Source organism: Diadema antillarum, unplaced genomic scaffold (assembly GCF_040938485.1).
Source record: "Diadema antillarum isolate AM-2024a unplaced genomic scaffold, OU_Dant_1.0 seq00000956_RagTag, whole genome shotgun sequence".
Lineage (NCBI taxonomy): Eukaryota > Metazoa > Echinodermata > Echinoidea > Diadematoida > Diadematidae > Diadema > Diadema antillarum.
In genome coordinates, this window is record NW_027271804.1 from 1,043,631 (window position 1) to 1,056,861 (window position 13,231).

The 13,231-nt window shown below is 37.5% G+C and overlaps 1 protein-coding gene across 1 annotated transcript; it reads right to left on the reverse strand.

Moving 5' to 3' along the window:
- Positions 1-2,351: 2,351 nt before the first annotated feature.
- LOC139741838 (monocarboxylate transporter 12-like) lies at positions 2,352-12,033 on the reverse strand. Its single transcript, XM_071652416.1, has 3 exons — positions 11,841-12,033; positions 3,913-4,836; positions 2,352-2,467 (listed from the first exon to the last, which is right to left on the reverse strand). Exons 1-3 carry the CDS (start codon positions 12,031-12,033, stop codon positions 2,352-2,354), a joined length of 1,233 nt encoding a protein of 410 aa, XP_071508517.1.
- Between the last annotated feature and the right edge of the window lie 1,198 nt (positions 12,034-13,231).

The following is a 13,231-nucleotide window of genomic DNA, read 5'->3' on the forward strand; positions in this document are numbered from 1 at the left end:
ATGAGACATTATTCTTATCATTCACTTGAACGTGAACATCCGGTATTTATTTTACTATCTATATGGAGTTGAATATCATGTTTATTCATTTCCTAACGTCAAAGGGATCATTCGACACTTACTTTAGCATCTTCTGGAGCTGAATGTTGTTGTTATTTACTTTCCAACGTAAAAGCAAACATCCGGCATTTATTTTCTCATCGTACGGAGTTGAATATTATTAGTATTCATTCCGAACGTCAAAGTTAACATTAAACATTTATTTCAGCATCTTCTGGAGCCGAATGTTATCCTTATTCATTTCCGAACGCAAAACCAAACATCCGACACTTCTTTTAGTATCTTACGGAGCCGAATATTACCGTTATTCATTTCCAAAATAAAAAGCAAACATCCGGCATTTATTTTCTCATCGTACGGAGTTGAATGTTATTAGTATTCATTTCCGAACGTCAAAGCTAACATTCCACATTTATTTCATCATCTTCTGGAGCCGAATGTTATCCTTATTCATTTCCGAACGCAAAATCAAACATCCGACACTTATTTTAGTATCATACGGAGTCGAATATGACCGTTATTCATTTCCAAAATAAAAAGCAAACATCTGACATTTATTTTAGCATCTTACGGAGCCGACTGTTACCGCTGTCCATCTACAAAAGTAAAGGCAATTATCCGACTTTTTGGTGGCCCAATTGGGCCACCAAAATCTTCCTTTCTGAAATTTTGGTGGCCCGACGCGCGTTTTTGGTGGCCCCGGGCCACCGGGCCACCGTTAGTGTCGAGCCCTGCATACCGTATTATTTGATATTTTTGTGATTGTTTCACATTGATATAGCTGATTCTGGGTGCATGCACTGGTCGGGGAGGAGGGCCTCGAGCCTCGATGATTAAGTTTGCCTTTTCCTCCGCTGGTAACTTGCCAGCGGTATGCACGTCGAATCACCACAAGCTTTGTGTCATGTAATGTGATTTTCTGTTTGCATTTTGTGTTGAAATGCCAAATAAATGAATGAATGAATAAATAAATAAATAAATAAATAAATACATAAATACATAATAATAAAAATAATAATAATGATAATAATAATAACAATAACAATCACAATAATAATAAACAGCAAGTCGGGTCTTATGGAGCTATACCTCATACAGTGTGATAGTTTATAGCACTCTTAAAGCTTTTCATTTGGATCTTTTTGAAAAGGAAATTCATCTAAAAAATAGATTAACCTCAAATAAAAGAGAAAAAATATTCCCTCATACAGAACGATACAAAAATGACAAAAATCGGATAAGAAGTAAGGAAGACAAGACATTTTTAATTTTCTTTTTTTTTCGGAAAACATTTTCTTGACTAGTACTTATGAATATTCAAATCAGCAAGTTGACGATGCCATGCTCTCACAATTTCTTATTAATTTCGTGTCTATACAGAAATAACAAGATGCCATATTTCAGCCGTATTAATATAAAACTTGAATTAAAACCACCGAAATAAAAAAGAACGAAATTAATGTTAACTCTGATATATCTTGGTAAACGGGAACATGCTTTTACTTGTATTAGCTAAAAATAACAATTTCCTGAATTTCATACATAATATACATGAAAAATTTATCAGGGTATGACATCATCAACTCGCTCATTTGAATATTCATAAAGACTGGTCAAAAAATGTAAATGTTTTTCGAAAAAAAAGGTGAAATTTCATCTTCCTTATTTCTCATCCGATTTTTGTCATTTTTACATCGTTCTGTAGGAAACATTTTTCTCTTTCTTTTGAAGATTTTTTTTTCGGGGGGGGGGGGGGTGGATTTCCTCTTTAAGGATTTAGACTAGGCCCTACATTAATTCATACTAAGTTCCCAAGCCCCCATTCTCCCATTCGAAATGAACGGTGTGGAATTGTGTGGAATTGTATAAAACTATAAGTTGTCTTCCTATTACCATCATGAATACGCATTTATGCAAGTGAGTGTAGCATACATGCTAAGTCCACATGGACTAGAAAAGCTTTGAGAATTTTTGGAGACAGACATGGCGTTCGAGGGCGAGAAATAACGTTGTCAGTTGCCGTTTCTAAAAGTCTGGTGGTCATTTTTCAGTTTGGTGTCATGATGAAGATGATTGTGTGCTATCCCTGTCGATTACCACCATCTTTTCCTCGGGCCCATAACACTATTGTGAGCTGGTGTTCCAGGTTATGGCAAGATGTCTAGGTCTTGTCATGCTCATAAATTTAGCTGACTGTACTGTTAAAACCACGAATGGTATTGGTATATCATCACGTGGTCGTATAAGTTCTCAACGGATCCCATTAAGCATGCGGTGATGTCAAAGACGAGTCAACGTTGTTTCTTTACACAAAGTCGAGTGCAGATCATGAGGATACAGGCAAGGACCTCCATTCCACCGAGGGCCATGAACGCCACCTTGAAACCAGCAACGTTGGCGATCCATCCTGTCATGGTAGCAAAAAAAAAAAATATATAAAATCTTGTTATCTTCAATAGCACGCATACAGATGATAACAATTATTGTTGTAAAGTAAATGTTCATGCAGTGCTATATTCTGGACTATGTTTAACCTATTTGTCCCTCTTGTATACGGCGCGACACGCACTACGCACTTCTCACTTCCGTGACCACGCCATCCAAGAACATGACTACACATACACACACACACACACACACACACATATGAATATATATATATATATATATATATATATATATATATATATATATATATATATATATATATATATATATATCAGGGCTCGACACTAACTTTTTTGTTTGGTGGCCCGATGGGGCCACCAAAATCCTCAATTTCAAATTTTTGGTGGCCCGAGAGAAAAATTTGGTGGCCCCGAAAAAAACAATAAAAAAACATTAAAAGTCCTGTTTTTTTAATGAGTCAAATATCTAAGTTTTATCCAGTCATAGTAAGAATTGGAAGTTGGACATACATCTACTCATAAATAAACCTCAACAAACTCGCAACACTCACTCTCAGGCACTTTCATCCATCCTTTAAACAAATATAACTGCTAATTTCCGGCGCAAAAAGTTACGAATTAATTGACGTACTTTTCAAAAAATTTTGGTGGCCCGAGGCGGGCCACCAAATTTGCCGTTTTTGGAAAGTTGGTGGCCCGACTTTCAATTTTGGTGGCCCCGGGCCACCGGGCCACCGTTAGTGTCGAGCCCTGTATATATATATATATATATATATATATATATATATATATATAATAGTATTATATGTAGTTAAATCTGTCTTAGCGACCACCGATCAATAGCGGCCATGTACCTGCCGTATACAACCACTATAACACCAATTCCCCATGAGAGAAAAAGCATGGAAAAGAACTTGCCCATAACGGCCACTTTTTGTCTCGCTTGGGTGGCCGCTGTAGACAAGTTTGACTGTATATATTATGTAAATGAATAAGTTTATCAGAATATGTTGACCTACATAATTGTCTTTAAATTTCACAAACAGAGAATAAAGTCCCACTGAGGCGGAAGCTACATGCTTGTGAGACTTATAGCTCAGTTAAAACCCCCAAACAAGGCGGTTTTTTTTTTGTTTCGTTGATGTATTTTCAAATATAACTCAAATACTATTATTGGTTAAGGATTTCTGCCCTGGAATACCAAAATAACAGCAAAAACAGTTATTTCGTATATATATTTGTCGTATAATATGCATTTTGGGTACATTTGTAATACAATCCTATTTGGGATTTAGCATCTATTGCATATAGATTGTACGATACAACGATATGGCCACACATACCACACACACAAACAAACAAACACACAACAACACTCTCTCCACACACATACACACACATTATCATCAAATATGCGTTTGTTACCATTATGTCATTAATTTACCTGCTATAACCCCTCCGAGGCTTTCTCCCGTACCAAAGCACAGGTTCACAACGCCCAAAGCCGAGTAGAATCTGCTGGGCGGGGCAAACTGTTTGAGGACGATGATGTCGAGAGTTACTCTGGCGCCGATGGTCAGACCGCCCAGGAAGGCAGCTCCTGCGAGGAGCCAGAAAGCGTGGAGGAGCGGGTCGAGGAAGAACACGATGCTGTTCAAGCAGGCGCAGATCACAATGAGATCGACGGACGTCAACCACCCCATGTCGACGATTGGCCCCTGCAAGATGCGCCCAAGCATGTTTCCAATGCCTCCGAACGACGCCAGGTAGACCGCCGTGGAGAGGGGGAGTCCCCTCGCTTGTCCGTGAGGAATAAGGAAAATGACCCACGCGACGTTAACAATCCCGCATAAGATGGAGTAAAGATTGAACGGTATCAAAAAAGGCTCATCTGTGACGACAGACAGATCCAAAAAGGTCCAGATACGATGTCCGATCTCGTAACATCTACTGCAAGGACCTTGGTCATGAGACTTAGATGCGAGCATCCTTTGCTGTTCATCTTCACTTTGCTGTTCATCGCCACTTACCGAATTGCTCGAGTTGTTACCCTCGACTGCCTTATCGGCCTTGCTGACCAACTGGCTGTCAACCGAGTCTGCTTGCGAATCATCGGAAACCAAGTTGTCCGTCGTAACCATGGTAACAATTTCCAGCAGGCTAGCGATCTGCATGGAGATGCCGCCGAGGAGAAGAATCGCTCCCCTCCAACCGTACACCTCGCGGAAGAATTCGGTCAGGAGAGGCAGTAACATCATGCCAACGGAGTTTCCCGTGTCCGAGAGCCCGTATAGGAACGCGAACGCCTCAGACACTCGCTGGTTAAACAACATCATGGTTGCCATGAATATCACTGCGTTCGTGACTCCTGCGAAATAGACAGAAACAAGGGAAGTATAGCATGGATACGCGGTTTATTTCATCCGGTTTACCACTTAATATGAATGAGTATCAATAATTCCTTTTCATGGACATGTAGTCTGAACGTTGCTGGAGGCTTTGGAAGAGCGGAAAACAAGAAAAGATTTTGACATAGAGAAGCGATATAATGATAGCAATTTTGTCCAAACGTGTCAAATTTCTAACACCATATTTTCCACAGTTTCTAATCTTGGGAGAAATTTAGCGTGAACATGTCGTTTGGATCATACTTCATTAAAAAAACAAAACAAACTTAGTTTGACATATCAAGTATTATACATCAGGCATGTCAGGGGCTATGCCAGCGCAGAAGGATGTATCAGAAACTGTCTGCACTTTAGAATAAGTACATCGCAATTATCATTGCTACCATCATCATTACCATTATGGTCACAGAATCGAGAGTTTACCTGCAGTTATGAGGGCTATCATCAGTTGGGCTACGTTGGTGGACAGTGAGGCTAGACACAGACAAGCAGCGCCTAATACACATATCGCAGTCATGGCTCTTCTCGAAATGTGCTTCAATGCAGGGAAAATTATTGGTGCTTCCAAGGAAAGAATAGAATATGACAAACATCAAAATGTTCTCACGACAAATAACAATAAAAACTGTTTCCTCTCTGCGGCAGATTATAACTTTGCGGAATAGTTACAAAAGTGGGTAATTTCGAAGAGAAATTCCACTTTATCTTTATGTTGACTTTGATAAGGACAAACATGACCCAAATAGAATATTAGTGTTTTTGTGATTTAGGACAAACAGTGATATGAATTTCTTGGCATTTTGAAAGAAAATGAAATCAGTAGAGAAAAGCTTTGGATGAGACGACTTCGCACAATCCAATCTCATGACCTCAACATCTAGGAGGGAAATGACTAATATCTTCACCGGCCGTACTTCTATGTTGGTTTAGCCTGCGCATTTCTCCTCATGGACGCATTTTACTTGCCTATTTTTTTCTCTTCCTTTTGTCAGAGTATTTCTTGTAATTCTTAGTGGCATACACTATAATATAATTATATATAATTATTTACTCGCTTACGGATTTATACCTTTATACATATATATTCTTATCAAGTATGTATTGTATTTTACTGTGTGTTGATATGTTATGTACTTTGCCCTATTATTTGGCTCTCCGCGCTAATATGACTTCTTGTGGCCACACTTGTACACATCTTCTAGGGCCTTCTGCTTACCCCCACCCCCTTCACTCATACTGTTGTTATTTCACCCTTTTCCTATCCATTATACCTCTAAGCTGTTCGAGATTTTGCTTGATGTTGCCTCCCTATATTCATCTTTGATTCCTCAATGATCCTTGGTATCTTCACTAGCCATCCCTCTCCCAATATTGTTTGGTCACCCTGATCACATTTTGGTCACATTCAATTCAATTCATTTATTTTCATTCTTCTTTTTCCATCAGAACATAACACAGAGTGAATCAGGAATTATATCACAAACGTATACATTCGACTTTGCAAAGTATAAAATCCTAAAAGGATACAAATAAAGATATATATATATATATATATATATATATATATATATATAAGATATGCTCGCCTCATTTGAATTGTCTAAGTTAAAAAAGCATTCCCCAGGTTTTGGTTAGACAAGTTACGTAATAATATACAGACTCCTGTACTGCTGCACACAGAAGAATTTGATGCTATTGAGTTGTCAACAGGTGATAAAATCAGTGTACAGAAAACGTCAGCTAAACATTATTATAGATTATTTTTGCATAAGAAAAAACAAGAACCTTCATGTTTATACCTCTGGCAAGGTTACTTGAATTTACCCTGTGATTTTGATTGGAAAAAGGTATTGCAATATAAGTTTCATCAGATTAATGATAACAGAATAAAGCAATTTAATTTTAAGCTTTTTCATCGAATACTGCCCAGTAAAGACAATTTGTTTAAATGGGAAATTTTGAATGATAATTTGTGTACTGTATGTAATTGTAAAGAAACCACTTGTCATTTTTTGCTGAAATGCAAAAAAAAAATCAAAATGCATTGGAGAGTGGTTTCGGTTTTAATTCGAAATATTTTCGATCTTGTAATAGATATCAATGAAAAAGTCATTATTCTCGGATATGATATAGGTAACAAAAAGATGAAATTAGTAAACCTTTTTTTTTTGAATTATGCCCAATTCATTGTCTACAGGAATTATGTCAGAGAACGCAATGAAAGAAACAAATGTTTGTTCAATGTACATCATTTAATAGAAGATTTGAAAGCGGAATTAAGATTTTATATCAGTTTGAAGTGCAACCAAACGAGATTCGATGATATTGGATTAAGAAGAATACGCAATTATTTTGGTTGGTACCATTGATGTACCCTTCAATTATTTTTTTCCTGTCATAATGATTATGTTGAATGCCTTTTGGATACTTGCAGATAATGTGATTGTAAATATGCGAAGATATGTGGAAAAATAAAGTACCTCAGATGAGGAAAATAGAAAAAAATATATATATGGGTGAAAACGTTGAACGATGTACAATTGGCCATTTTCGGGCTTTTCGATATTCAAACCCTTGTAAAATTGTCACCTGGGGGTGTTTTTCATTATTTTAGGTATCATTTGGTAGGGGAGGGTTGTACCTTTCAGAAAATATATATTTTGTAGTGTTCTTACTGCATTTTCTTTAAAAATAATGCCTTGAAGCTGAAAAAATTGACAAAAATGCATATTTTGGGAAAAAATCCCAGAATCACACGTCTTAATTTTTGTTCTAATGCAATTCTACAGCTTTGTTTTTCCTTGTGAGTAAGCCCACACACTTCAACTATTTAGTCAAGTACTTCTGCCATGAACGTGTGTATCATTTATCTTATCAGGAAACGTTGAATTCACTTATGTCTGAAAAAGAACGTCTCTGAATGATTTATCTTTTCCTTGACGCCAAAAATTCAGGATGACTATGAAAACATGTAAGGCCATATTTATTTAGCGTCTTATCCATACTACCATTCCATCAAAATTTGTGAGTGAGCTGTGTGAAATAATCGTGTGGTGGCTCATTAAAGAAAATTATACTGAATAACCATCAGAGATGTTCAGTTGTTTAATGGCGTCATTAATGAAAGTGGATTATGCTTGAGATAAAAAGTGGTTATCAGTATGTCAGTGTGAGCCAGGCGACTATGATGATTGGCAACTTTAGTAGCATACTGTCCACAAAAATGAGTTCTGGTTGAAAACCCGAATTGGCGAATGTCTCTGATCAAAACGAATGTCCCTGATTGAAAGTCTCTGAAGGGATATTCCCTCATCTGACACTTTCGCACTGCATGATACTTTATTTGCGTGCTTATTTTACGCACTGACGAGCCATCCTGGAATCGAGTCAGCACAGTTCAACGACAAATATGCCCACAAATCTTGAAAATGTGAGTAATAACAAAAACTTTCCTGGTGTTTTTGCCGATTTATTAGAATTATTGTTCCGTATATTTGCCAATCAGTATCATTTGTGAAATTATGTATTTTAATCTTTGGATAAGAGGTAAATTAAAAAAGGATAGACAGTAAATATGTAAGAATCTGCACGAAAATCAAAGATCGCACGTCTCTTAGCAAAATGAAAAACGTTTCTGAAAATTACTGTTTCATGAAATAAAGACATCCACTATACAAATTATGAGAACATTAAAGTAAATTTATGTCTGGATGGGCTCAGTTAGTATAATAGAAACAAGTAGAACCAAGTTAACACGGGCGTGTTGTAATATTGAGAAAAATAAAGCTTCCTGAAAGATGTTGAAAATATGTAAAAGAGTTTCAAATTTAAGATTTTCTGTTGATTGAGCAAGTGCAAACACATTTCCAGGACAGAAAATATGTTTTATGACTAGTAATAGGTCAATAGTCTATGATTATTATGTAGTAGTCACTTTAGTTTACGTATTTTTGGTGAGAGAGGCAGAAATGTAAGAAAAACAGGTTTAGGTCAGAGACGTTCTCTAAACAAATAGGATCTGCTCTCAAACCAATATCAATGACCCACCATGGCGAATTGGTGCCTATGTTTGTAGCACATTGGTTCCTCAATCCAAATATAATGCCAATATCTTGTAAAAATCAAACCCATTAAGTACTGATAAGCAAAGATGTTTACGTCAGGGACGTTACATTGAACGTTTTACACATTTTCAACTACTACAATAAGGAGTAGATCTTTCATTATTCCACAGTATATGGCCCTCGTATACATACATCGTTCTAGGTAATTTACGCAATCTAAAAACAATGTTGATTTTATAATTTTGATCAGAGACGTTCATTTGTGCGTACATTGTTCTTCCAGTGCATGATAAATTTATTTTAATATCATTTTAACTCTATCTTTTTTTTCTTAGGCAAGATGGGAAGACCGGATGGATTTCAAATGCTCCGAATATTAGAATTTCGTCCTGCTCAGGATCTTTAGGCTCAGTCATGTTCAGGGAGACTACAAGTTCCAGACAACGGCCGTGGTACTGGCAAGACCGGACGGACATCTTGGAGGTGCCATCTGTTTACAAAATAATGACTATCCCAACCCCTGTTTCAGGTAGCAAGCGACGCAGTCGGTACCATGCACTGATTGAGGACATGGAATACCAAGTGGAGGGGAAATACAATTCAATGTTATAATGTGGACTCTGTTTTTAATGCACATCACTACGTTTGCTTTTGAGGCTGTAAAATCAGAGGCTTACACGCTAAGAAATAAATGTTCAAATTTGCACCTAATTTGTAACAATAGCAGCACAACTGCGGTGCATACTTGCACCCTTAATTGTGCTTAATTGCACCCTTAATTAACCGCCTTTTTGAAGTTTTGCTAATTTCTGCAAACAAGTTCTCGTACAGTTGATAAGAATATGCAAATGAGTGAGCTGACCATGTCATAACCTTACAATTTTCCATTGATCGTGTACAAAAAAAATAACGAAAATTCAATTTTTCTGTCTTTGAAAACATGATGCTATTCCTAGGTGATTACCTTCAGAATAGTTATCAGTTAGATATACCCGGATTAAAGCCTCGGGCATAATCATGTTTGAATGAAAAAATGAAAATTTCAAAAGTTTATGTGCAAACATGGCAAGTTGTGAGGGAATGACAAGCTCAATTTGCCATTAGCATATTCATAATGACCGTTCAAAAACTGTTTCCTGAAAAATTAGCGAAACTTCAAAACGTCATAACTTCATTATTTTTTTCTTGAGCCCGTAAGATTTTATTCTTTCTTATCAGCGGCTGGCTCATATTTGGGCTGAATTTCCCCTGTAATGACTCCTTTTCTCTTAGAAGTAAGGTGAGATGTTCTAGTGGTATTATTTTTTAGGTTTGTAAGCCAAATACATGAGAAAAGGTAAAATACTAACATCTACGATGAAACAAGAAAATGTCTATTAAGAATGTCCCTTTACTTAGTTTCCTCTACAACACTATACTTATGTATCGCCTTCGAGTAGAAAGAAGGATTGATAATCCCCTACCGATGTGACAGGTAAAATGTGATATTGTAATGTTATCATTGTCAACCTCTTGAAAGAGGTTTTCAGTTCATTGTGGTCAAACGTTTGCTGTACCACACCGTTGATATTCTTTCGAGTTTGGCGTTTACAATTTATATCTGCCATAGTATACAAAAAAGCACAGCGGAATTTGATGCTTCTAGGATAAGTATAGGTTAATTACAGCTTTTTGAGACGACATCATAACAGTGGCCCAGGTACGGTCCCTAATAAAAATCCGAACTGGCCTGACATACACATACAATCATATTTGAGGTATAGTGGTCAAATTCAAATAGTATTAGTAAATTCGTGTTTACCTTTGTTATAGATTTGGACTACATTTGAAAAAAAAATACAATATTGATAGCATAAACCAAATCAATTCTTGACATATGCCTCGGTAAATGATTTCTCAATGAATGTGGAATGTTGAGTTACGAGGATCTTTTAAAATAGGGAGTTTGGTGTTTAATTCTAGTGATAACTTACAGCCGAAACGTCCCTGATGGAAAAGCAAATGTCTCTGATATAAACAAATAATTTAGGTAAGGTAGTCAAAATTGCAAGTATTTCATGTAATTTTTAGTCAGAGACGTTCGCCAATATGTCACAGTTCTATCTAATCTTGAATAAAAACAACACCCTTGGAGATATCCCAGTATAATCGGGTTTCCAAGAAAGCTGATATCAATGACATTTGACTGAGATATATTTATATCAGTGAGTGACGTTTTTTTAATTTTGACCCCTGGTTTGCCCAATTGTACATCGTTCAACGTTTTCACCCATATACATATATGCATGCATACTGGGCAGCCAAAAAAAAAATACAAAGTTATATTTCAGTTGAGTAAAAAAGAATTGAGAGGTCCACTAAAAAGAGGGCTTGTATATTGTGAACCACTCAAACCACATTAAGCAAATACTGCGCAGGCGACAGACACCTTAAACACCGTTTTGTAATGTCTAATTCGTGGTCTGTTCTTACCTGGTGGCAAACTCATGGGCCTTATTTGTCTAGTGTCGAATTCATAGGCTGTTATATGACTCGTGGACTGTATAACTCACGAACTTTTTTTTTCCAGTGTCGAACTCGTGGGCTGCATGACTCGTGGGTGTCGGTATCGTGAGATTACCTAATCTGTTTGGCCCTCTGCCCTTGGCACCTAACCTATACCGCTATTGCTGTGTGTGTGTGTGTGTGTGTGTGTGTGTGTGTGTGTGTTTGTGTCCGTGTAGCCCCTCCCAAACAATGCTTGTTGCGTGTAGTCTGCTTACTTTGTATGTTTGTCATTTTGCTCTCTGACGAAGATTCTGCCAGGTTCGGAAGGTCAGGCCCCCTTTTATTCCACTCATACAAACTTCTCGGAAATGCTCTATAGGTAAACGCCGCAAGGCCCTGGGAATGAAACTTACCTAAAAAGTAAACCACCCCGTGATAGGTCGCTATTATGATTCCAATCGTCGCGTAGTCGGAGTCCAGTTGAAACACCAAGTCGTCCACGAGCAGGCCGAAGCTCTTCATGACACCGATCTCGATGAACCTGACGACGAAAACGAAGAGAACTACGAGCAGGGAGTTGCGCCATCGCCTGAAAGAGGAGGCCATGTTATTACTGGTCATTCAGGTATCCGCAGAGCTTCAGGTGTAGATCCAAACGGTCATTTGTGAAAAAGAAAAAAAAAAACAATAAAGTGAGCACTGACTGTTCCAGTCGGGCGTGTTCTCTGGTCCAAGGAGGTACATTGTACTAGGCGAGCTCGTCTAGTACCTCCTTGGGTAGGCGAACATTATAAAGGGCCTCTTTCACTGAGCACGCGAAGGACGCGAATATCAGAAAAATGGCAAAGTCCAACATTCGGAAAAGTTTTTCTCCGAATGTGTTCGGACTATGGAGCCGTAAACCAGCCTTGCGCAGTTCCTCGACGTATATGCAACTGCTGTACTACAACCACTCTCATACACACGAAGTACACTCGACTTTAAGTGCGAGCAAAGCAAATTTTCCAATAATCACTGGCAAAACTGTTTCTAAGGAGAGTTGATGCTGTCTTTATATAGTTGTTGACAGTTTTCTTTCTCCTCCTCTCCCTTTCATTTCTCTCTGTTGTGTCTTGGTTTAGGCGCGCACACTTATTGTGTGTGTGTGTGCCGACTTCTTTTCTGAGGACTTATGACACCCCCACAAGCAATTGGTCTGTGGGTTCCCCTACACATCTTGATTTTCGCATATAATTTTCGTGCAGTCTAGAGTCATTTTAGGTGTTTTCTGCATCCTTGATAAAAAATTTCATTCTCTAAACGTTTATTTTTTTATTACAATAGTTCTCATTGACTGATGTGAAGATGTACGTTAAGATTGTAATCTGTAGAAAACTTATGAATGAGATGAAGTCATTTTGAAGTCAGACACCTGTCGGTCATGCGCTTTGTAGAGGTTAGACGTCACGTGGTGCGGATTTGCCCCTACAAGCATGCTCAAAACGTTCGTGAGAATGTCTTAAAAAGTACGCGAACAGTTCGCGGACATTTCGTAAAAATTACCGAAAGAAACTGGGGGATTTCGAGAGACATTTACGCGAGACATTCTCCAAACTATTGGTGAGATGATATGTTTGGGAATTCACAAAGATTTTTGCGAACATTGCGCGTAGGTCGCGCGCCTATAATATGTAATACATTTTCTTCAAGCATATAGTTTTTCGCACAAAAAATTAACCATTGTGTATAACACTGTATAGATCGGATTAATGCAAGTTTGTGATTTGATTGGTTTCGACAAATTAATTATAAATGGACAATAATA